We start from the raw sequence: 21,680 nt of genomic DNA, 5'->3' as shown, positions 1-21,680 counted from the left end.
AATCCTGATCTGCCCATCTTGGCCTCCCAAAGTGCTGGGATTACAGGCCTGAGCCACCGTGCCCGGCCAGGCCTCTCATTTTGAGAGGAGACTCCCCCACCTTGCCCAATAGTTCTTGCACCTCTCTCACAAGAGCCAGCTTCAGTATGCAGGGTTCCCTCTACCTCAGACTAAGTTGGAGGTTCCCAAAGAATCAGTCCAACAGCTGGGCCCAGGCCAACTCGACTGGGGAAAAAAAAAAAAAAAATCAGCAGACCTTGCCACAGATCCTGTGAGCTCTAAAAAAGTTCAATTGACAGGGCTCTCTGAACAGCAAAAACCAAATCATTCCCTCTCTGAAAGGAACTCGGTCATCATAGGTGGGTCCAAGAGGATGAGCAGCCTCTGAAGAAGTAATAAGCCAAGAATTGCAGGAGAAGCTGAGAACAAGTGGCTTCTGCTGGCCCATGAGCAGCTGTGCCTCCAGCATTCTCCAGGCTGGGCCTGGAGGCTGTGAGGACCCCTGAGAAGCTAAGATGTGAGGACTTTTTATATTTGGGCTAGAAGCACCCACCCACTGGAGAGGCATCTCCAAAATGTATTTGATGGTAGAAAGGACCAAGAAGTACTCACAGGGCAGGTCTCCCACATGGTCCCACTATTATCCTGGGCCGGGATCCCATCACGGAAATCCAAGGAAACAAGCTACGGCTGCGCCATTACTCCCTTACTCCCCATTAGCCCCCTGCTCCCAGACCTCAAACACAGAGACAAAACCAGAACTCTGCTGCAACGTGTTTATTATGTGCCAAAAAAACTACACCACAGCTTACTCCACACATCTGTAGGAGAGTGCAGTCTTGCCTGCATATACTACAATGAGGTAGAGACTTCACACACAGCTTCACAAAACCCACAGAGTAGCTGGGATATGCAACAATGCAACATCAGCTCAGCAGGAGGGAGGGGTTATGACACTGGTTCTTTGGCACACAGCTTCCCTAGGAGGGGCAAGTAGTTTTTGTGTTTTCTTTTTCAAAAAAAAAAAGGAAAGAAAAAAGTCAAGTTTTCAAATTCCAGTAGCATTTCAGTCAACTGCAACTGTTATCTCATACATTCCTCAAATTAAAGATATAAGGGAAGGGTACTTGTCCCCTCTAAGAGAAAGGGCTCCTGTGAGCCTTCATCTGCCCCCACTGAAAAGCAGCCCTTTTTAGCTCAGTTACAAAAGAAAAAAGTCCTGTGACTTTGTGATTAAAAACTTCTATCAACCCCACCCCCCCACATAAGTGCAACTTAAGGAGGTGCAATAAACCATTTAAAACTATATACAGCAGCCGCTCAAACACCGTTTATCCGGTCCAGTTTCAAATAAAACAAAAACATTTTTTTTTCTTGGTTGCAAATGCCTTGATTTGCAACTGTGAGAAACAGTGACCAGCAGTCCCCCAGACACAAATTGGCTATAATGTTAAAAGCTGCCAGGAAAGAAAAAATATCTTGTTCCAAACGACTTAAAAACTGTTTTAAGGAGTGTAAAAAGGAACCGGTAAAAACCCTCGAGCGTAAAATATGAAATATGATTTTGGTTTAAATGAAGAGCAAAGTCTCCTTATTGTTTACAGTAAAAAACACCAGCTGAACACTCAGTTTATGCCGTTCAGGTGGGGGTTAAATAAATGGAAAGGCACTGTATGGCAACTGCAAGAATGAAACCAATGAGACCTGCGCATCATCACCATCAGTATTGCAAGGAATGTAAAAAAGCGCTTTTAATAAATAAACCTAAGTGTAGGCATCCGTGTAAATACCTCAATACCTTCTGGACACGTAGTTCTTTTTTTTTTTTTTTTTTTTCCGCTTTTCATCTGCAAAATGAGGAACTAAAATCTGGGAAAACTACAGAGTCGCTTGGAGGGTAAGCCAGAGAGTCCTTGCCCCTGGCATACCCCCTGAAAACAAAACCCGACAAAACTCAATGTGCATTAATTAGTGCAGAAACAAAGACAGATTCAGCAAGTGCAAAGGTGACTACAATTTTCCCTTGTCCTCGGGAAGCCAGCTCCCTGGTCGCCAATGGCAGGGTGGTGCAGGCTGCTTGCCTGACCTGCCAGCTTCAGGCGCCACAGGCCACTGGGCAAGGCCAGCTCCTCTAGCTGGAATCTCGGTTCTTCTGGTTCCGCATCAGGGGGCTGTGGTGGCGCAGGCCCTCCATGCTGTGCCGCCAGTGCCAGCAGCTCCGGCAGAAGTATTTGAAGCAGACCTGGGTTGAGGGAACAAAAAGGAGGATGCCATAATGCCTGTGTCAGCACCAGACAAAGGAGCTGTTGCATGAGCTGCTTGTTCTGTTTGGAGAAGGGGTGGGAGACTCCCGATGGCCTCTATGGATTAGAAGAGATGGTCCCTAGAAGCGCTCTCACCCCAACACAGAAGCCTGATTAACTATGGCAAACGCTCCATCCTTGTTACAGGTCCCCTTACTTAAACACATTGGGCTCCTAGTGTGTACAGAGACCATGCTAGTTTCTCTTATCTCCTCTAACCATGACAGCTGCTGTCCTGTTCCCCTGCCCTTCTCACCTCCTACAAAGTAGTTGTATCACATGGTTGCTAACATGGAGAATGTATAAAGACACTGACAACAAATTCTAATGCTAGGCAACATCCTGCTTTCTTCCCATTAAGTGAGGAGAGGTGACTGGGTTTGTTTCTCAGTCTAGTCCCATCTCTGGGTTGCTGTGTAACCTCAGGCAAGCCACTAATCTCTGAGCAATTATCTGACTATGGAGATTATCTGTGAAAGATCCAGATCCATAAAAGCCTGGTAGATGAGCCTGATCAGAGAGATGCTCGTTCTCAGGCTTTAGCTAACAATCCAAACTTAACTTCAAACTCTCACTTGAGAGCCTCGGTTTAACCATATACAGGAGACTCCAAATCTGAGCAATGGCATTACTGCAAAAAAATTTTAAATAAAATTTAAAAAGCACCCACTAAGCATGGATGGACTGCTGCTGGTGTCCTAAGAGGTTCCAAACTTCCCCTAACACCTGTCAAAGGATGATGCTGACTAGCAGCACTGACACCACTTGGATACTTGTTGGAAACATGGAATCTCAGGGTCCGTCCCAAACCCACCGAATCAGAATCTAAGATCCTCAGGTGATGTGTCTGTAATTAAGGTTTGAGAAGCACTGCCAAACACATCCAGATCCACATTCCATCACCCAGGAACATTCAATAGAAAGCCACCTCGCTGCTTTCTGCCTGTCACTGACACCTGTGGGTACAGCCCAGGTGCAAATATCAAAGTCGTCCAGAAGTTCAGATGCAAAGGAGGAGGAAGCCCTTGAGTAGAGAAAAAATCAGCTTAGAAGGCCTCAGGGTTAGAGCAGCTGAGCCTGGCTTCTACGTACTGCTGATCATACCCAGTCAGGCTTCTATCATCTATAAAACCACCTCTCAGCAATAGTGGCATACTGCATAGCAACATCCCAGGCAAGAAAAAGGCCAAAGTATAAAGACTCAATTCAACATATTTTCCTAAGAGTTCTGGATAAAGCTATCTAAAGTGTGTCCCTGGTTTGACCTTCAGCAAACATTACTGCTGCCTCTATGCTCTCAGACAACACAAGGTACCTCGGAACTCCAACATTCAATGTCATGAAGTTGGCGTAAAAAAAATTTTTTTTTTTTTTTTTTTTTTTTTTTTTTGACACGGAGTCTCGCTCTGCCCTAGACTGAAGTGCAGTGGCGTGATCTCGGCTCACTGCAACCTCCACCTCCTGGGTTCAAGCTATTCGCCTGCCTCAGCCTTCTGAGTAGCTGGGATTACAGGCACACACCACCATGCCAGGCTAATTTTTGTATTTTTAGTACAGACGGGGTTTCACCATGTTGGCCAGGCTGGTCTCAAACTCCTGACCTCAGGATCCGCCCGCCTCAGCCTCCCAAAGTGCTGGGATTACAGGTGTGAACCACCACACCCAGCAAACAATTTTTAATTGAGGGCAGGGACTTCACAGACATCGGACCCACCTGATCTCGACAGAAGAAAGGACCAGGCTGAGAACTGCAGATATGACACAGAGAATCTTCTAGGTAGGGGTCAATCTGAACCTGCACAAAAGCAAAATAAGATGACGAAGTGGTTCTTCTTACCAGGAGGCTCAATAGGCTATAGAAGAAGTACATATTATTGGCCACACACAGGAATGCAGGATATCGGAATGCAGGTTATTTGCCTGTTTTAAAGGAGGCTTGCAGAGAATTATGGGCCTGAAGCACAGAAAGGGGTTCTAGAGAGCAGACTCCTACACCAAGAAGAGTCAGGCTGGATGCCTCTGGAATTCAGGTAACCACACACCTTAATATGCCTGGTCCTCTCGGCAAACTGTACCTCAGCCCTCTATCAATTAGCAATATGAGCAAGTGTTCAGAGGATTCCCGAAAGGTTGGAAAATGGGAAGTCAGGCTACTTAGCAATGCCAGAGAAATACCACAGTGAGGGAAGGCACCCTACACACTAAAGAGGCTCAACAGTCCCAGTTCCCTTCCTCCTGGGTGTACAAAGACCAAGCCCACTCCCAAACCCTAACCTCAATGTTAATTCTCTGGAGTTTGGCTCACTTCCCTAAACATACCCAGCACAAACACAGCTTCAGGTCTCAGGCCTGCCCTGGGTAGTAACTGCCCAAACGCCTCTCATACACTCCAGAGTAAGGGCATAAACCAGCCAACTCACCTTCTTTGTGAACTTGGTGGTTTTGATCTCCACAAAAGCAGCGCTGACTGCTTTCAGGTAACTCCGTTGGTTATTGAAAGTCACACGACCAGATCCTAGGACAACAGACACAAGCTTCCCTTCTAACCAAATTCTCCCAAATGCTACTCTTTTAAAATGCAGGAAACCCTTTATGATACCAGTGCTGTCCAACAGAAATCTAATGTGAGCTACGATGTTACTTTCTTTATTTTTTGAGACAGGGTCTCCCTCTGTCACCCAGGCTGGAGTATAATGGCGTGATCTCAGCTCACTGCAACCTCTGCATCCCGGGATCAAACAATCCTCCTGCCTCAGCCTCCCAAGTAGCTGGGACTACAGGCATGAGCCACCACGCCTGGCTAATTTTTGTATTTTTTGTAGAGCCAGGGTTTCACCATATTGTCCAGGCTGGTCTCGAACTCCTGGACTCAAACATCCGCCCACCTTGGCCTCCCGAAGTGCTGGGATTATAGCCATAAGCTGTCACGGCCAGCCCTTATGTAATTTTAAATTTTCTAGTCATCACATTGACATTTTAAAGTGGTGACATTAATTTTAATAATATATTTTATTGGCCGGGCACGATGGCTCACGCCTGTAATCCCAGCACTTTGGGAGGCCAAGGTGGGCAGATCATGAGGTCAAGAGATGGAGAACATCCTGGCCAACATGGTGAAACCCTGTCTCCACTAAAAATACAAAAATTAGCTGAGCGTGGTGGCAGACGCCTGTAGTCCCAGCTACTCAGGAGGCTGAGGCAGGAGAATCACTTGAACCCAGGAGGCGGAGGCTGCAGTGAGCCGAGATCACACCACAGTACTCCAGCACGGCAACAGAGTGAGACTCCATCTCAAAAAAAAAAAAAAAAATTTATTTAACCCTGTATGTTAAAAATATTATTTCCAAATGTGACAACAGCCATGTTTCCAAAACTCAATGGGGCCACATTTAGCTGGTGGCTACCATATTCGTACCATATTTGACAGTGGAGATCATGTTAGCGCAAACCATTCAGGAATGGGGGAAGAATTTGCTGATCAAGATGGCAGGGCAGGGCAGGGCAGGGACGGGACGGGACTCCTTCAGTGCAGGTAGAAGCATAGGTAAGGTTAAAGGTTTCAGAGTGGAAGCCAAGATGCAGATAGAACACTTGTCTGAAGGGTAAGCCCAGCAGTTGAACTGAACCTCTCCTAGCCTGGAGGCACTCTGGAGACCTATTAGGAGAGCTGGAAGAAGCCCCATCCTGCCAAGTGCCTCCTCCGCTCCTGCAGCTTCTGAAGTCCCTGTTCTCAATCTGCTGCACAGCATTGGTAAGTACACGGTGCTCCTTCCTGACCAGATTCAGTGTGGGTGTGAAGACTAAGCATTTGGGAAGGTGGGTTAGCCACATCTTAATCACAGAGTTCAGGCTCTGCTCTACCTCCATACCCCATCATTGACATTTTGCCAGGACTAGTGAATTGACCTCCTTTCTCAGAGGAGCTGATCAAAACCTAGTGGTTAAGCCCACAGACTTCTGAGTTAGGGAAGCACAGGCCACACTCTGTTGCCTGACTCACTCAGAAAGTCCTCCTCCAGCCTGACCTGGTCTCTGACCTTAGATAATGCCAGAGCTTTTCAAGAACTTTTAATAAAAGAAACCGGGCAAGTACAGAGAATTGCAGCCTTTTCATGAACACCTGTTGTCTGTTCCAAACTGGTTTGGCTGTAAACTCTAAGCTTCCAACAAAGTTCCTACACCTCACTCTCACTTCTTATCACCTCTTGTAGTCTCCAACTGCTTTTTCTCCCACTGCATGGTCTGAGATGGTGGGTAGAGGGGTAGATACAGAAGGGCCAGTACTCGTGACTTGTCTAGAAAAAGATATTAAGGTGCTGGTATATGCTGATCTGCAGACCTGGGTCAGGCCTCTCTCCTCACTCCCATGGGGGAAGTATCACAATCTTGGTCTACTCCCAGGGGCCAACCAAGCTTTAGCACACAGAAGTGGGACACTTACCAATGGGATACTTGTGCTTATCTGTGTCAATCCCAGCATACACCACTCCACCAAATAGGTCGTTCAAGATGGCTGCCAGGGCCTCAGCATTTAGCATTCCATGCAGAGCACCAACAAACACCGTCCTGCTGGGGTCAAGCCTCTGAGATGGGCTCCGGACAAAGTTACTGTCGGCTAATACCCAGGGGATCACCTGCACCTGAAAACCACCCAAAGGTGTATCAGCCCTGGCAGAGAGCCACAGAGAGACAGGCGCTTGCATGGCAAGGCACATGCTCTGGAGATACTGAAGCTGGGCTGCTAAGGCCCTTACAGGGGTGAAAAGGTGTTGTTGCCCAGTCTCAGGCACACAGGCATCCAATAAACCACCCTTACTCCACCCCAACTGGAGTTGAATTTTACTGAGTCCATGTGTCCAGAATGGTACAAGTGGACAGAGTACTCACTCATGCTGGAGAGTAAGCAAAAAAGTACCACATGACCAAACCCAGGAGCCCAGCATTCTATTTCAACTTTCAACTGTGAGGTTCCAACAAAGGGCCGTGGACACTGATGAAAAGAGCATAATCTGAGGTCCTCAAGAAAGGAAGGACTCACAGAGAAATTAAAGGCTAGGATCCTAAAGGACAGAGGGATGGGAGTGCTTATGATATTTATATGAGATGGTTACTGGCCCAACCTAGGCTTCAGAGAGTTTGTGCCCAGAGCAGTGGAAATGACTGAAGAGAGGCTGGGTAGAAAGTCACATACAAGATCCCTGGAGTCTTGAAGGGCTGGGGCTGACCGTGTCCTTTGCCTCTGAATCTCCTGAACCTGGAACAAAACCTGGTAGAGCAAGTGTAGGACTCCAGAACGAAGTGAAGATCTAAAAATATGTCTTGAAGCAGGAAGAGATTTGAGGCAGAAACCAGCAAGGAGGCAAAAACAGTACTTTCAAAGGACAGGTGATTAAGACTTGGATAAGGCTGGTGGCAATGAGCAGAGAACAGGCCAAGAACAAAGAGATTCTTCAACAGAGAGTCTGCAGTACTCAGACGGCATAAACAGGATGGGCAAGCAAGGAAGAATCAGGCCTGGTAGGTGCTGGGCCTACACAGTCTTGGGATGAGAGGACCTGGCAGAAGTTACGAGAGGGGAGCCAATTTCACTGGAAGATGAAAAAGCCCATTTTGCCCACAAAAGAGTTTGGGATTACCAGACATCCTGAAGGAGGGTACCATAGGAAGGTGGGGCTCAGGTAGGACATGAGGCTAGAAAGGTGAATCTGGGGTCTAAAGATGAGAGGAGCCACAAAAGTGAGTCATTTATCTGAACTAGAAAAGAAGATAGGAGGGAGTCAAAGATTGGCTATACTGGTGCTGGCGGGGAGGGGAACGCAAAGGAAAAAGTCAGAGAGGAAGGAGAACCGCATCAGCCTATAGCCAGTGAATCAAAGAAAGATTAAATCCCTGTAGGCGATGAGGAGGGAATGGGAGACAGGATGGTGTCAACAGGGGCACTGAGGAAGGGGAGGGGCTCTGTGATATGCATATGGCCATCTCTGGTTGTGAAAGCAGGAGGGGAGGAAGGAGCATGTTAAGTAAGTCCTAGAACATTTACTAAGGTGAGATGACTACACAAGCTCCACACAGTAAGGAAGCAGAGAAGGTACAGAAGCTGTGGGTCACTGTGGGTAGCCAGAGGACGAGCCTGCCCTCTCAATAACGCAGAACAAGAGCCAGCTTTGTTACATGGATTTATTTTAAATCTAATGTGACCATCTCAATAAAATAGGCATTTCCCCTCTTACCTTATAGATTGTTTTTAGAGAAGCTTTAAGGTTCACAGTAAATCTGAGCAGAAAGTACGGGGATTTCCCAAATACTCTCTGCCCCCACACTTGTGTGACTTCTCCACTATCAGGATCCCGCATGCGAGTGGAACATTTGTTTATACTGACACATCATCACCACCCAAAGTCCATGGTTTACATCAGGGTTCACTCTTGGTGTTTGTTTTACATTCTATGGGTTTGAACCAAAGTATAACGACATGTATCCACCATATACAGAATAGTTTCACTGATTCATCCCTTCATGCTAAACCCCTGGCAATCACTGATCTTTTTACTAAAATAGGCATTTTCGTTTCCCATTTTATAGAAGAGGAAACAAAGTTTCAGAGATATTAAATGTCTAGTCCTATGTCACAAAAGTTGTGTGCTCTTGAATCTGATTTTAACACCACACTGATTCCGGAGCTCAAAACTTGCTTTGACAAGTGATTCTCAAACACTATCCACTAGATCCACTTGGGGATCTTTGTTCAGTTGGAGATTCCTAAATTCCACCCAGAGTGATTCAGTAAGTCTGGGATAAGGCCCAAGAATGTGCAATGAGATCCCCAGGTGAGATAAACTCGTTAGAGACCCATGCTGCCAAGGATACATAAGGCTGATATTAGAAAAGATGTAGGAAGAGAGAATCTTATGGGGAAAACCCACAAAACTAAATAAAGCCCCGAATGAGAATGAAGAAGTGACCCACAGGTGGATGTGGGCTAAAGAGGAATTCACCCCCACAGACTGGGAGGTAAGAAGGCACAGGAAGGGCAGGACCAGGGAAAAACAGCTGTAGGTTTATCAGTTAAGTACAAGTAGAGAAGTCTGCTGTTCTCAATTTCAATTCTAAGACAAGAGGTTTAAAACTAAAGTGTTGGCTTCAAGAAAGAAGAGTAGAGTAAAGGCTGGGAGACAGTTTGATTACCATGGGCAGGCACGCGCATGTGTGCATGCACATACCCCATTAAGGCCCAAAGGTTGCTTTCTTTTCTTTTTTATGTAATTGAGAGGATACTGCTATTTTATTGTGGGAGAAGAAGAGCCTTCTTGCCTCAGCAGGAATACTCCTTGCCTGCAGCCTGCCTATCCACCTACCCCAAGAAAATCCAGTGCCTCAATATGCCACGAACCTTGATCTAGAAAGGACATCATGCTAACTCACCTCCTTGCAGCGCATCCTTCGGCTGGACATCTTGAAATAATATTCACTCAGGCCATCTGGGCTCAGCGGGTCATGAGAGCAAGCCTGAAGCAAGGCTCGGACAGACTTCTCCAGTTCGAAGACCAGATACACATACCCTATTCCCAATGAGAGGAAAAATCGCATTAATATCCCTTAGGTGGCCACTCCTCAGCCTTGGCTTTGCAGCAGGGAGTTTCTTCCAAGAAAGAAGGCCTTGTGTATAAGATACATTTTTGTTTTACTCCTGAAAAGTCTTGTTGAGTGGAAGCATTTGCTATGCAGATGCCCAGGGTTGTTGGCCTCCCTCCCACCCTGGTGAAGGAAAGGACTGGCAAGCTGAGACAGAGAGATCCCACCATTACCACAGTTCTCTATGCCAGAACACACAGCATGTTCAGGTCAGCAGAGCCAGGCTTTCCTGGGGGCAGGAAGGATGGCAGTTATTGCTTTAAACGCCTACTTAAACCATTAGTTCAGTTCAATGAAGATGGAGCAGGGTGAAAATAGCAGCTGCTCCTTTCTACAGGGAGGGGATCTCATTTCAGACCAGTGAGGAATCAGATGCTTGGTCCTCATTCCTGCCAACTCCAAAGGGACTTCAGAATTAGGTCAGGCAACAACGTAACTGGGCAGGACAGGCAGGCAAGGGAAAGCTTTTCAAACGCCTTATTTTGAGAGGAAAGGTGCTGCTTGGGTTCAGGTTTAGACAGAAGTGTACAAGGAAGGGGTTTCAGAGGCAGCTCCCACTGCTGTGTAAGTCTGGACAGATGGAATATTAGCTCCGAAGAAACAGAGGGACGTGTTAGGTTGAAGAGAAAGTGCTGACAGATGACAGGTCTGTGCCCTGGAGTGCCCACCATGTTACCAACATGCAGCTGTGACATCCCAGCACCCATAGGTGCAGTTATGTTCTAGGGAAGGGAAAAAAAAGCTCCTACCATGTCTTTATTACCTTTAGGCATATTACCTTTGGGAGGACACCGGGGGTGCTTGCCATCCTTACCAGGCCACTCCACACTCAAAGAGCCAAAAACACGGAAGGTGTTAACTAATCCAGCTGCAAAGAGACAGAAAACAATGGCAGAAGCTGAGGAACCATCCTTCCCAGTAAAGACGCAAACACAGAATCACCAGCATTCTCCTCCCTGGCTCATCCCCACTGACAAACAACTCAGAAATGGATGCTGATCTCCGGTGTAAGCTCCCGACATAGGAGCACTATGGGGGTATATGAAATGCACCTCTCCCCTCAGACACTCATGTAATACCCCTGAACTCAGGCAGGGAATTCAGCCCCTGGCCTCAATTCCAAGTTTCATGCTCCTGAAAGACATGCCCCACCCTTCTACTCTTAAAGCAGGAGGTCTTAGAGACAGCTCACCTTCTGTAATATCCCAAGGAACACCTCCTAGAAACACCTTGCAAGAGTAGATGGGGTTCTTATAGTTCCGGGGAGGAAGCTGGCCACTCCAGGTACAGGTGGCTTCATTCACAGCTTTGGTAGACGGCAAAGAGATAAACAGGGGAGGTTAGAAAATCAGCAAAGCCACCACTCTTCCCTGGGGTGAACTTGTCCAGTAAGAACCTGACTGGCCACAATCCTTGCCCAGATGCCTGAGAGAATATCCATGATTATTCCGAAAAGCAAGAAACCTATGTCTCACCAATCCACTCAGTCAAGTATGATAATCCTACTTTGCTAATTCTGTCCCCACTAAAATGGAAAGGAATGCCAAGCCAGATGTGTAGGGTAAAAATTTACACCCCATGTTATTTTCAAACATTCAACTAATATGCTAACCACAAAGCAGTTTTATCTTATTGCTTACAGTACTACTAATTCATAATTACTTGAAAATAAACAGAGCAATACAACATCTTACAGGCTTACTGGTACAAATGGGCCTTCTCCCCAATGTTCAAATGAGAAACATTCTATTCTGTTTCCCTGTCTTGGTTCTGAACTCATTAATCACAGAAGTTAGGACACTGCCAATAAAAACCAGCACTAGCAACCCAGTAAGACAAGAATGTCACAACTGTTCCAAGCCAGACTCATCTTTATAGCACCCAAATGGACAATGGGCCTTCCTTGATGTCAACATGGTAAGATAATCAGTCTTCAATCCTGTTCCCACTGTTTGTACCTTTCCAAATCAGAGACTGACCTTAGTGAGGACTAGTTAGTTCTTGCCCATTTATTTCACCCTCCTCTTTCAGCAAAGAGGCAGATAGCCAATGAAAGGAACTATCATTTTCATTCAGGACAAAGATGTGGAAGGACACTTCCTAAAAGGAATAGGCCCAAGGTGTTGCTACAGCAAGAAACTGGGCAATGTCAGCAATCTTTTACGACAAAAACAGAATATAATGGTCTCACTCAAAAGCATGGTAATGTCATTTCATATGAAAACAATGGCACCAGAAAAAGTACTAAGATGGGCTGCCAAAATCATTAGGTGAACAGGGCACAGCACTATCAGAGAAGAATGAGATCCAGCCCAACTCTGTGAGCAAACAGATACACGGAAACAAATGGAATGGAGAAACTAACACTAACTTAGTCATCAAATTCAGGACCTCAGAAGAGCCAGTGGTTAATGAACTTCTCCCTGGAGCGGTACTAGACAAAGATGAAAAACAAACTCAATACATACTTAAGATAATTTATTTTTTAAACCTTTTAAAATACATAGAGATGGGGTCTCGCTATGTTTCCCAGGTTGGGCAACTCCTGGGCTCAAGCCATCCTGCTGCCTCTGCTTAAGTGCTGAGCCACCAAGGCCAGCCTAAGATAATTTAAATGTCAGAACCTTAAGGATTCCTAAGAGACCAGGACATCTGGTGACATTCCTTACCTTAGAGGTTGACAAATGGACCCCTCCTTCCCCAGTGCATCTGTGAGTGTACCAATCAGAAAGCCTCAGGGAAGAAAGGTCCAGCATGAGTTGTGTCTGACTGTCTTTGAATTAGAATGTGGAGAGGGTAGACAAAATTCTGGACATCCCTTCCAGAGTTTCTCTTGAGGACATCCACCCGTGGAAGAAGTAAAAGCAAGAGCAGCACACAGCCAGTCTCCATGGAAGGGCACAAGTGAGAGACAGAGCCAGCCCCTTGTGCTGTGGCACATGCATGTGCCAGATTATCTGCCTCTTTCCTCTCCACTCAGCCTCAAGAAGTTCCTGAGTTTGTTCCCATTAGCACTTACTCCACAGAAAGATAATTCTTTGCATATCTGGAGACTTCACCATGCAACCAAGCCTCCTCTAGACAGTTCACAAGCGTGTGAACTAAGGTCACTTCCTCTGTGCTCCCAGAATGAGGCCTCAGGCCCCACACATGCTCAAGGCACACTCACCTGCAGCTTGTCGGTGCAGCCTGGCCTCTCTCTCTATGCTGAAGGGGTCTTTGGGAGCTTCGAGGAGGTCCCAGGATGGCCACACAGAAGCTCCTGGCCATCTCTTTGAAGCACTGGTTGGGGAGGGAGTGACTGCAGCAAGAGCAGCTTGCTCTTGGTCCATCCGAGACCCTACCCCCATCTTTAAAGGGTCCCTGGGACCACCCCCTGTCAGAGACAGGAAGGGCAGAGGTGGGGAAATGCGAAGGCTTGACTAGGGGAGGAAAAAGGAAGACAGGGTTTTAAAGGACAGTTTTGTTATAAAGTAATAATCACATTACAGAAATTATTAAAAACATCCAACAGACATTTAGCATTTGATATATATTCTTTTAGACTTTCTTCCTGAGCAGTTTTGATTAGTTCTAGTTATACTATAATTTAAACAAATTCTCCTTCTCTCCTCATTCAGCAATTTTTCCATATTGCCAGTCTTTATAGCCATTTAAAATGCATTTATCATATTCTATTTAGGGAACAAGGTACATCTCACTGACCCATACTCTTCCTGCTACATATATACTTTCCAGGTTTTCAGAACCATAAACAAAAATTAAGATGTAGCTTCTTCATATTTTTTGTTTTCTTTGGTCAGATTCCTAGAAAGTCGAATGCCAAAAATGCTATCTATAACAGCTCTGCATTGTATCATAAATGTATCAGAACACTATAAGCTGTGTCAAACCTTTAAATTCTAATTTACATGTGTGAAATGATACCACATTATCAGAATAACTCGTTGACAGAATATTTTAAAATCCCCAAATATTAATCAGTCATGAGATAAATTTTCAAGACTGAGTCCAATCTAAGTAACATAGAACTACCAGCACTGTATCTGACCCCATTTTACAGAAGAGGTAACTGCAGCCCGGAGAAGCAAAGAGACCCGCATGTGACTGTCCTTTTAGAAAAGCAGCCTTAACAGATAAAACCAATGGGCAGCGAGAACACCAACTTCCACATTCTAGGACAGGCTGACAGGCGATCACAACCAATGCTGCCAGTCCTGGGTATGGGGAAGAGAAGAAGGTGGGAAAATAAGCCATTCCATTCACTGCACATTCAGCTCGGGAGATTTGGAAAAAAAAAAAAAAAAAATGCTTATAAGGCATCTGAAACTGTATTCTTATTTTGGGGTAATTTCTTACTGCTAATCCCACCTGTATTTACTTCTACTATCCCCTATCTATATTATCTGTACTACTCTATCTATAATATCCCCTACCTATTCTAATTCATTTGCCAACTCCACTTAGCATGAAGACCACACACATCATACATGGCTGTAGATAAGGAACGTGAAATGCAAAAATTAACTGAGGCAATGTTTCATAGATTCATCATGGTGTGAATTAAAAAAAGCTGACATGGGTCAGTGGAAAAAATATAGGAGCCACAGTCAGTCAGATCTGGATTAAAATCCTATCTCTGCTAATTACTACTTTAAAATTTTTTAAGTTACTGCTTTTGAGATATCATACATCAAAGTACATAAATGACACTGTTTAAGGGCTAAAGCAAGCACCCCGTGTAGGTAAAGAAACAGAATACTGCTAAGGCCCTCACATTTACTTTTGAAATTAAGTGTTTTCCAGTATTCTTGGAGTAACTAGTAAAATGAGAGTCCTGAGCTCAGGTCCTGAAATGTATTGCTCAATGGGTCTTCAAAGCAACCTCTTTTCTGTTAAGGATGAGAACTCTACAAATGTCCACAATGGTCTCCACTCCTCCCCTCATCCCATCTCCCAGCCTGCATTCCAGGGGACAGGCATCCCATAGATATTGTACCCTCCTTCCCCTTGGACACACACAGGCAACTCCACCCACAACCCCCCTTTCCCAAATGAGTTACATACAATCAAATCTGAGAGATGATCTGATCCAGAGCTGAAGCCACTGGTGTCTGAGTCAGAGGGGCTGCTAGATCGGGAGTCCAGGATGGGCCGGGTGTCCAGGCGTGATCCTCTAACTGAGGGTGCCGGAAACTTGTCCACCAAGTCAGACCCAAGGGGATCCAGAGGCAGGAAGCTCAAGGGGGGTTTTCCTAGGACATTTCCCAGTGGGTTATGGAGCATGCTCAGTACTAGGAGGACAAAAAAGGAAACCTCATGACCTCTTAGTTTTCTTTGCAGCCAACAGCCTCTTTCTTCTCCTACAGCCACCCAACAAGAGATACCAAAGGCAAGACCACTAAAAGCATGCCAGCAAAACACAATATAATGAACAGATATATAATGAACAGCTCTGAGACCTGGCCACAAGGGCCCTGTTAGAGGAAGTTACAGGCTGACTGAAGACCAGAGTTCCTGCTGTTACAGTAGCAGCAAAACTGCTGGGTTCTACTACCCAGGCTTAAAGGTCAATGCCAGCATTTGGGAAACTGTCACTGGGGACCCTGGTCACAGCTGCTATTAATGCCTGGATATACCTACAGCACAGTCAGAAATCCCAAACCATACTTCATCTTTACTGCTGCCAATTTGTTTATTAGAAGAATTCCCACCTTTCTAATGCTATAATATAGAATTTCAGGCCACACCCCAGAAATCTGGTATAGCATAAGCATATCACCTCATGTGAGAGGTTCACTTATGCAAACTTCTAACATATACAGATTCTCTTCAATGTACCCCTGAACTTGAAATGTTTAGGATGGAAGCAGAATGACATGCTTAAGCCCATTCTTTGACTCAAGACAAGCTTGGGATCAAGTCCTGTGTCTGACACCTCTTGTATATGTCTGTGAGCTCTGGGAAGCTCACTTAGCTTCTCTGACCCTCTATTTTCTCACTGGCATCTAGGGTGGAGTATCAACTATTTCATAACATTGTTAGGACAGCTCAATAATCAGATACCAGATGGAAAGAGCTCAGCACAGTAGCACCCAGCACATCATAAATATTTAAACATGAAACATAAAAAAAAAGAGCAACATTTTCCACACTTGGCCTTGGGGAACCTAAGCAAAGCACACCCTCTATCTATGAGGATGAAGAATAAGAGGGCTTTGGCATGGAGCTATGGGTGTGCTAAATCTAGGAAAGAAGACTTAATTTGAAGTTGTTTTTTTTTTTCATCTGAAGAATGAGAACATTCACCTCAAAATGGCTGAGGTAAAACCAAAATAATATGTATAAGTGCTCAATAACTGGTTCTGATTGGCCCCACTTCAGCCCTGACTAGCAATGAAATGAAACACAGGTCACCCAGAGCTGACTTCCTCCCAGGCCTCTAAGTCAGTTTGAATGCTTGTCTGGAGCTGGAGTCCCAAGAAGCAGGAATAAACCTCTCAAGACTGAAATTAAAATCAATGCATGCTTTCAGGGTACCAGACACACATGCCATTGATGGAAGATATGCACAAGATCCCAAAAATCTGTTAATATGGGACCAGACCAGCCCACTGTCCTTTAGGTATATGACCTCCCCTTTTGGATAAGACATGGTAGGTGTATTCTTAACATTTAACACAGGGGAAACTATAGATATATCTACTTATCTAGTTATTATTTTGTGGTAAAAATAGCTTTAATTTTTAAAGAGACTGCCATAATACTTTTTCCAAGTAGATGGAACTATACCATTTTACCTTCCCACCAGCAGTATGAGAGTTTCAGTCCCTCTACAACCTGGCCAACACCTAGTTTGGTCAGTCTTTTTATATCTAGCCAGTCTAATATGTATGTTGTGGGATGTGGGTGGGGTAGAGCCACATCACATCCACCAAGGAGTTAGTTTAGCATTTTGCTTTTCAAGGAAACATTCCTAACTTTGAAATTGCCTTTTGAAGCAGTTTTCAAAGCTCTAGCATTTAACTGTATGCTAAAACTAAGTGTCTCAAAATGCTTGGATTGATAACCATCAGAAATAATCCTTGACAAACTTCTCAAATAATCCTTTGGCCGGGTGTGGTGGCTCACTCCTGTAATCCCAGAACTTTGGGAGGCTGAGGCAGTTGGATCACCTGAGGTCGGGAGTTTGAAACCAGCCTGCCTAACATGGCGAAACCCCATCTCTACTAAAAATACAAAAATTAGCCAGGCGTGGTGGTGCACGCCTATAATCCCAGCTGCTTGGGAAGCTGAGGCACAAGGATTGCTTGAACCCAGGAGGCAGAGGTTGCAGTAAGCCGAGATTGTACCACTGCGCTCCAGCCTGGGCAACAGAGCAAGACTCTTGTCTAAAAAATAAAAATAAAAATAAATTCCTTGACAAACTCCTGCCTGAAAGAAATTCAAAATCAAAGTCTGTAGAGTCCATGCCCTGAGAAGGCAGAATATGAGAAGATTTTATTCAAGGTTCCACCCTAATGCTGCAAAGACTGGCAAAGAGGCACTGTGAAAAATCAACAGATCATATGCATCCATCTTAAAAGTGGTACCAATGCCCCGGAGGGCCTCATCCTTTTCCACATTTCACAAAAACAAGTTAGGGTGATGAACAGTGAGGTAACAATTCAAATCACAAAGAACCCTGACAACTAAGTTAAATAGTTTTCATTTTATCTTATTGTCATTTGTTTTTTTGAGACAGGGCCTAGTTCTGTTCCCCAGGCTGGAGTGCAGTGGCTTACTTCAACCTCAAGCTTCCTGGGCTCAAGCAATCTTTCCATCTCAGCCTCTAGAATAGCTGGGACTATAGGCATGTATTATCTACCACATTCGGTTGATTTTAAAAAAATTTTTAGTAGAGGTAGGGTCTCACTATGTTGCCCAGGCTGGTCTCAAACACCTGAGCTCAAGCAATCCTCTTGTCTCAGCCTCACAAAGTCCTAGGATTACAGGCATGAGCCACTGCACCCAGCTTGATTTTATCTTAAGGGTAACTGAGAGACACGGAAAAGGCCATCTGCAGAACTATTGTGTAGATAGCAGAGAAGGCTGACCAGGGAAACTAAGGAAAAGTACCAGTAGGAACCAGCGCCTAGCAAAGAGAAAACTAAGTTGGACTTGAAGGATTTTCTCCAGCAGAGCTCAGATACACTGGAGCCATCCAGAGCTATGATTTTGTTCCCCCAACGGGGTATGAAGGAATAAATGGGACAACAGAGTTGATGATAACAGCAACAAAGGAAATGAAGAATGGGTCGTGCATTATAGGCTAAAGACAGAACAAAGTCAATAGTTTGGGAGTAAATAAGTGGAAAATCAGTGTTTCCAATAGGCTGATAAGAAGAATGAGGGTGGCAGATGAGATAAACACGAAGAGGTGGGACAGTGAAGATTAAGAGCTCTGAGGATGTCAAGGTCCAGAGTATGGAACTAGACATGGCTGACTTAGAATGTGGAAAGTTTGAAATATTAGGTACGTCATTCATGTGGACACTAAAGAGACCTATGGTGATAACTGGGCTTGCAGTTAAACACTGAGATTTTCAGAGACCTGGGACAATGAGTAGGCTCTACTTGGCATAGCAGCATCTTAAAGGAAAAGTCTTCAGCTAAAGCACCAGTAACAAGAAGGAGGCCAGTTTGTTAACCCTGGAAAAGGGGAGTTTCAAGTGGCACAGCAGAGAGCTCTGAGAGTTGTCAAGGGAGAAACAGCATAAAGCAGAATGCCAGAAAAAAATACTCAAGAAGGGATGCTGCCCCAAAGGCCTGTGTCTGAAAACACCAAAGATGGCAAGTATGGGTTCTGGTAACTGTCCTCACCCAAGGTTTTTTCTAAAAGGTATTTTGGAAAGAGTCAAAAAAGCAACATGGTAAGCACTACAGACCCCTTTTCTCATTCACATCAATTTGTATTCACTATTGTGTTGGTACACCTGTTTCACCAGCCACAAACCCATCTACCTCCGCTAACTTGAAAGTTCTCTACTGTGCCTACAAAGATATCTTGAGGCTTTGTCAAATTCCTGTACCAAAGCTAGGAATTATCTCTGTAGTGATCCTCTAATCTAGCAATAAACTTGCCTAAGTAGAAAATGGCATGACAACTCAAGTTGGTCACTAACGAACTCTACTTCCTTAAGTGTTCACAGTTCATGATCACTCATCTGTTCTGCAATCTGGACCAAGTTCAGTTAAGCTTCTAACAACTTACTGAACGTCTAGCATGTGATGTGCCAAACACTGTGTGGAAGCACTTTAGGTAAACAGTCTTCACCAAATCCTAAGAAGTGGCTATTATTACTGTATCCTAACAAAAGGAAACCAAGACTTGGGGCAGTTAGTCTGTAAAAGTAACAGCTAATGAGTGACAGAGACTGGATTCTTTCCCACTCCAAGTACCATTCACTAGCTACTTTTTTTTTTTTTTTTTTTAAATCTTTAGAACTCCACATCTGTTTGTCTTCACGTTCCTCAGCACCTTTCCTTTGTCTGAATCCTGTAAGACCATCAACTACAGACTAGTGATGTTGCCTACCAGAAGTCCCTGCTTTAGGACCTAGAATATTAGGGTCTTAAATCTTATCTAGGGCCTTGCCACTACAGGAACTCATTAAAAATGCATTTTGGGTCCCACCCCAGACCTGAATCAGAATCTGCATTTTTAAAAGATCCCCAGGAGATGTGTATACACATTAAGTTTGAGAAGCACTGACCCATATAAACCCAAGGCTTGCTACTTCAAATTCCTAATCAATTGCCTTATCACACCCAAACATCTTTCATATATAATTATTTCCTCTGACTTAAAGACTGGAGGTTATGGCCGAGTGCTGTGGTTCATGCCTATAATACCAGCACCTTGGGGGACTGAGGCAGGAGGACTGCTTGAGGTCAGGAGTTCAAGACCACCCTGGGCAACACAGCAAGGCCTGTCTCTAAAAAAATAAATCAGACAGGCATTATGGCATGCACTGACAGTCCCAGTTACTCAGGAGGCTGAGACAGGAGGATCACTTGAGCCTAGGAGGTTGAGGCTGCAGTGAGCCATGATCGGGCCATTGCACTCCAGGCTGGGCAACAGGGCAAAATCCTGTCTCAAAAAAAAAAGACTAGAGGTTATAATTTAAATACAGTTCTCACACACTAAAATGGTAAATATACTTAAGAGGAAAAAAAAGGCATCAGATAAAGAAATCAACATGGCTACACAGGACATTCACTCTCTGAAAACACTGAGTGGGAGTGGAGGACAACACAGAGAGGCAAGACAGACACAGTAACCATGAACAAGTAAGAGTATAAAAAAAGAGTCGTAAGGATTATCATAGTTTCAGGAAAAGTGATAGCCAAAACAAGTTGATCATTGTGAAAAACATTCAAGACAACCCAAGGGACTTTGTAAGCTCATACTGAGCAAAACCAAAAGGAGCAAGGGCCTACTTAGAGCACAAAGAGAAAAATGTTATTAAGGATTTAAGGACATTACTGGGTCACTTGACAAAATTGGAATATGAATGACAGTTTAATCAAAGTAGTGTATCAACTTTAAATTGACTAAAGTTAACTGTTTTGTTACATACGAATGTATGTAAGATCATCGCTATTCTTTTTTTTTTGAGCAAGGGTCTCCCTCTGTAACCCAGGCTACAGCGCAGGTGCACAATTACAGCTCACTGCAGTCTCAACCTCCCATCTCAGCCTCCCAAGTAGCTAGCAGCATGCCACCATGTCTGACTTTTTTTTTTTTTTTTTTTTTGTAGAGGCAGGATCCCACTGTGTTTCCTAGGCTGGTCTTGAACTCCTGGGCTCAAACAATCCTCCTGCCTCAGCCTCCCAAAGTGCTCAGATCACAGGTGTGAGCCACCGTGCCTGGGCCAATTATCTCTCCTCTTAATGATTCAGAAAACAATTATGTATTGCTATATGGAGAGAGAATGTGCAAATGATAAAGCAAATGGGGTAAAATGAACACCAATAATAGGAGGTTCTGGATAAAAAGGAATACAAATATTCTTTGTATAATTTTATTTGTGTAACTTCTATAAATTTGAAATTATTTCCATTTTTTTTAAATGATAGGAAGGAACAGAAGTCAATTCCCATTTGGCTTTCTTTGCCTCTTTCAAGGTAACTTATCTAATCAGCAAAGGGAAATCAAGCACAAGTAATAGGAACGAGGATCCCAGAGGATAAGATAGTAATTGAATACTTTTGGAGTCTCTATTAGAAGAAATAATCTTCTTTTAAACATACTTTTTAAAGTCTCAAAAAATCTGCACAGATATTTGCAGGCCCACATGTGTAAAAAGTTGTGCCTTCTCAACCAAGCATACCAAGACCCATCTTTACCACCCTACTCCAATAGCAATTAGCTCAACATCTGGCAAAAAGCAGGTGAAAGACTGCTGAATTCTACTGAAAGAGAGTACATATTCCATAGAGCCAGTACGCTCCCTGAGGCTCCCCTTTTCTATCAAGGATATTCAATTTAAGGACACAATGTGTTTTTTTTGTTTTGTTTTGTTTTTTTGAGACAGTCTCGCTCTGTTGCCCAGGCTGGAGTGCAGTGGTGTGATCTCAGCTCACTGCAAGCTCCGCCTCCCGGGTTCACGCCATTCTCCTGCCTCAGCTTCCTGAGCAGCTGGGAATACAGGCAACCGCCACCACACTCGGCTATTCTTTTTTTTTTTTTTTTTTTTTTTT

The 21,680-nt window shown here is 44.5% G+C and overlaps 1 protein-coding gene across 7 annotated transcripts in view; it reads right to left on the bottom strand.

Moving 5' to 3' along the window:
- LOC112628619 (40S ribosomal protein S17) overlaps window positions 1–21,680 on the bottom strand; it is a 108,062-nt gene that overhangs the window by 6,004 nt on the left and 80,378 nt on the right. For 3 of the 7 annotated variants that reach the window (XM_025391621.1, XM_025391623.1, XM_025391624.1), the window contains 9 exons: window positions 15,003–15,229; window positions 13,105–13,357; window positions 11,128–11,241; window positions 10,714–10,803; window positions 9,726–9,862; window positions 6,745–6,943; window positions 4,724–4,818; window positions 4,018–4,098; window positions 763–2,242 (listed from right to left, as the gene is read on the bottom strand). In XM_025391621.1, coding sequence (XP_025247406.1) covers window positions 2,132–2,242; window positions 4,018–4,098; window positions 4,724–4,818; window positions 6,745–6,943; window positions 9,726–9,862; window positions 10,714–10,803; window positions 11,128–11,241; window positions 13,105–13,357; window positions 15,003–15,229 — 1,307 coding nt within the window. In that variant the 3' untranslated portion in view covers window positions 763–2,131. Of the gene's footprint in view, window positions 1–762; window positions 2,243–4,017; window positions 4,099–4,723; window positions 4,819–6,744; window positions 6,944–9,725; window positions 9,863–10,698; window positions 10,804–11,127; window positions 11,242–13,104; window positions 13,358–15,002; window positions 15,230–21,680 lie in introns of those variants that run through there. The other 4 variants (XM_025391620.1, XM_025391622.1, XM_025391618.1 and 1 more) reach the window with 3 other exon arrangements.

This window comes from Theropithecus gelada, chromosome 7b, assembly GCF_003255815.1.
Source record: "Theropithecus gelada isolate Dixy chromosome 7b, Tgel_1.0, whole genome shotgun sequence".
Classification (NCBI taxonomy): domain Eukaryota; kingdom Metazoa; phylum Chordata; class Mammalia; order Primates; family Cercopithecidae; genus Theropithecus; species Theropithecus gelada.
Note: the sequence above shows the minus strand (reverse complement) of the source record. Positions and strands in the feature narration are given on the sequence as shown.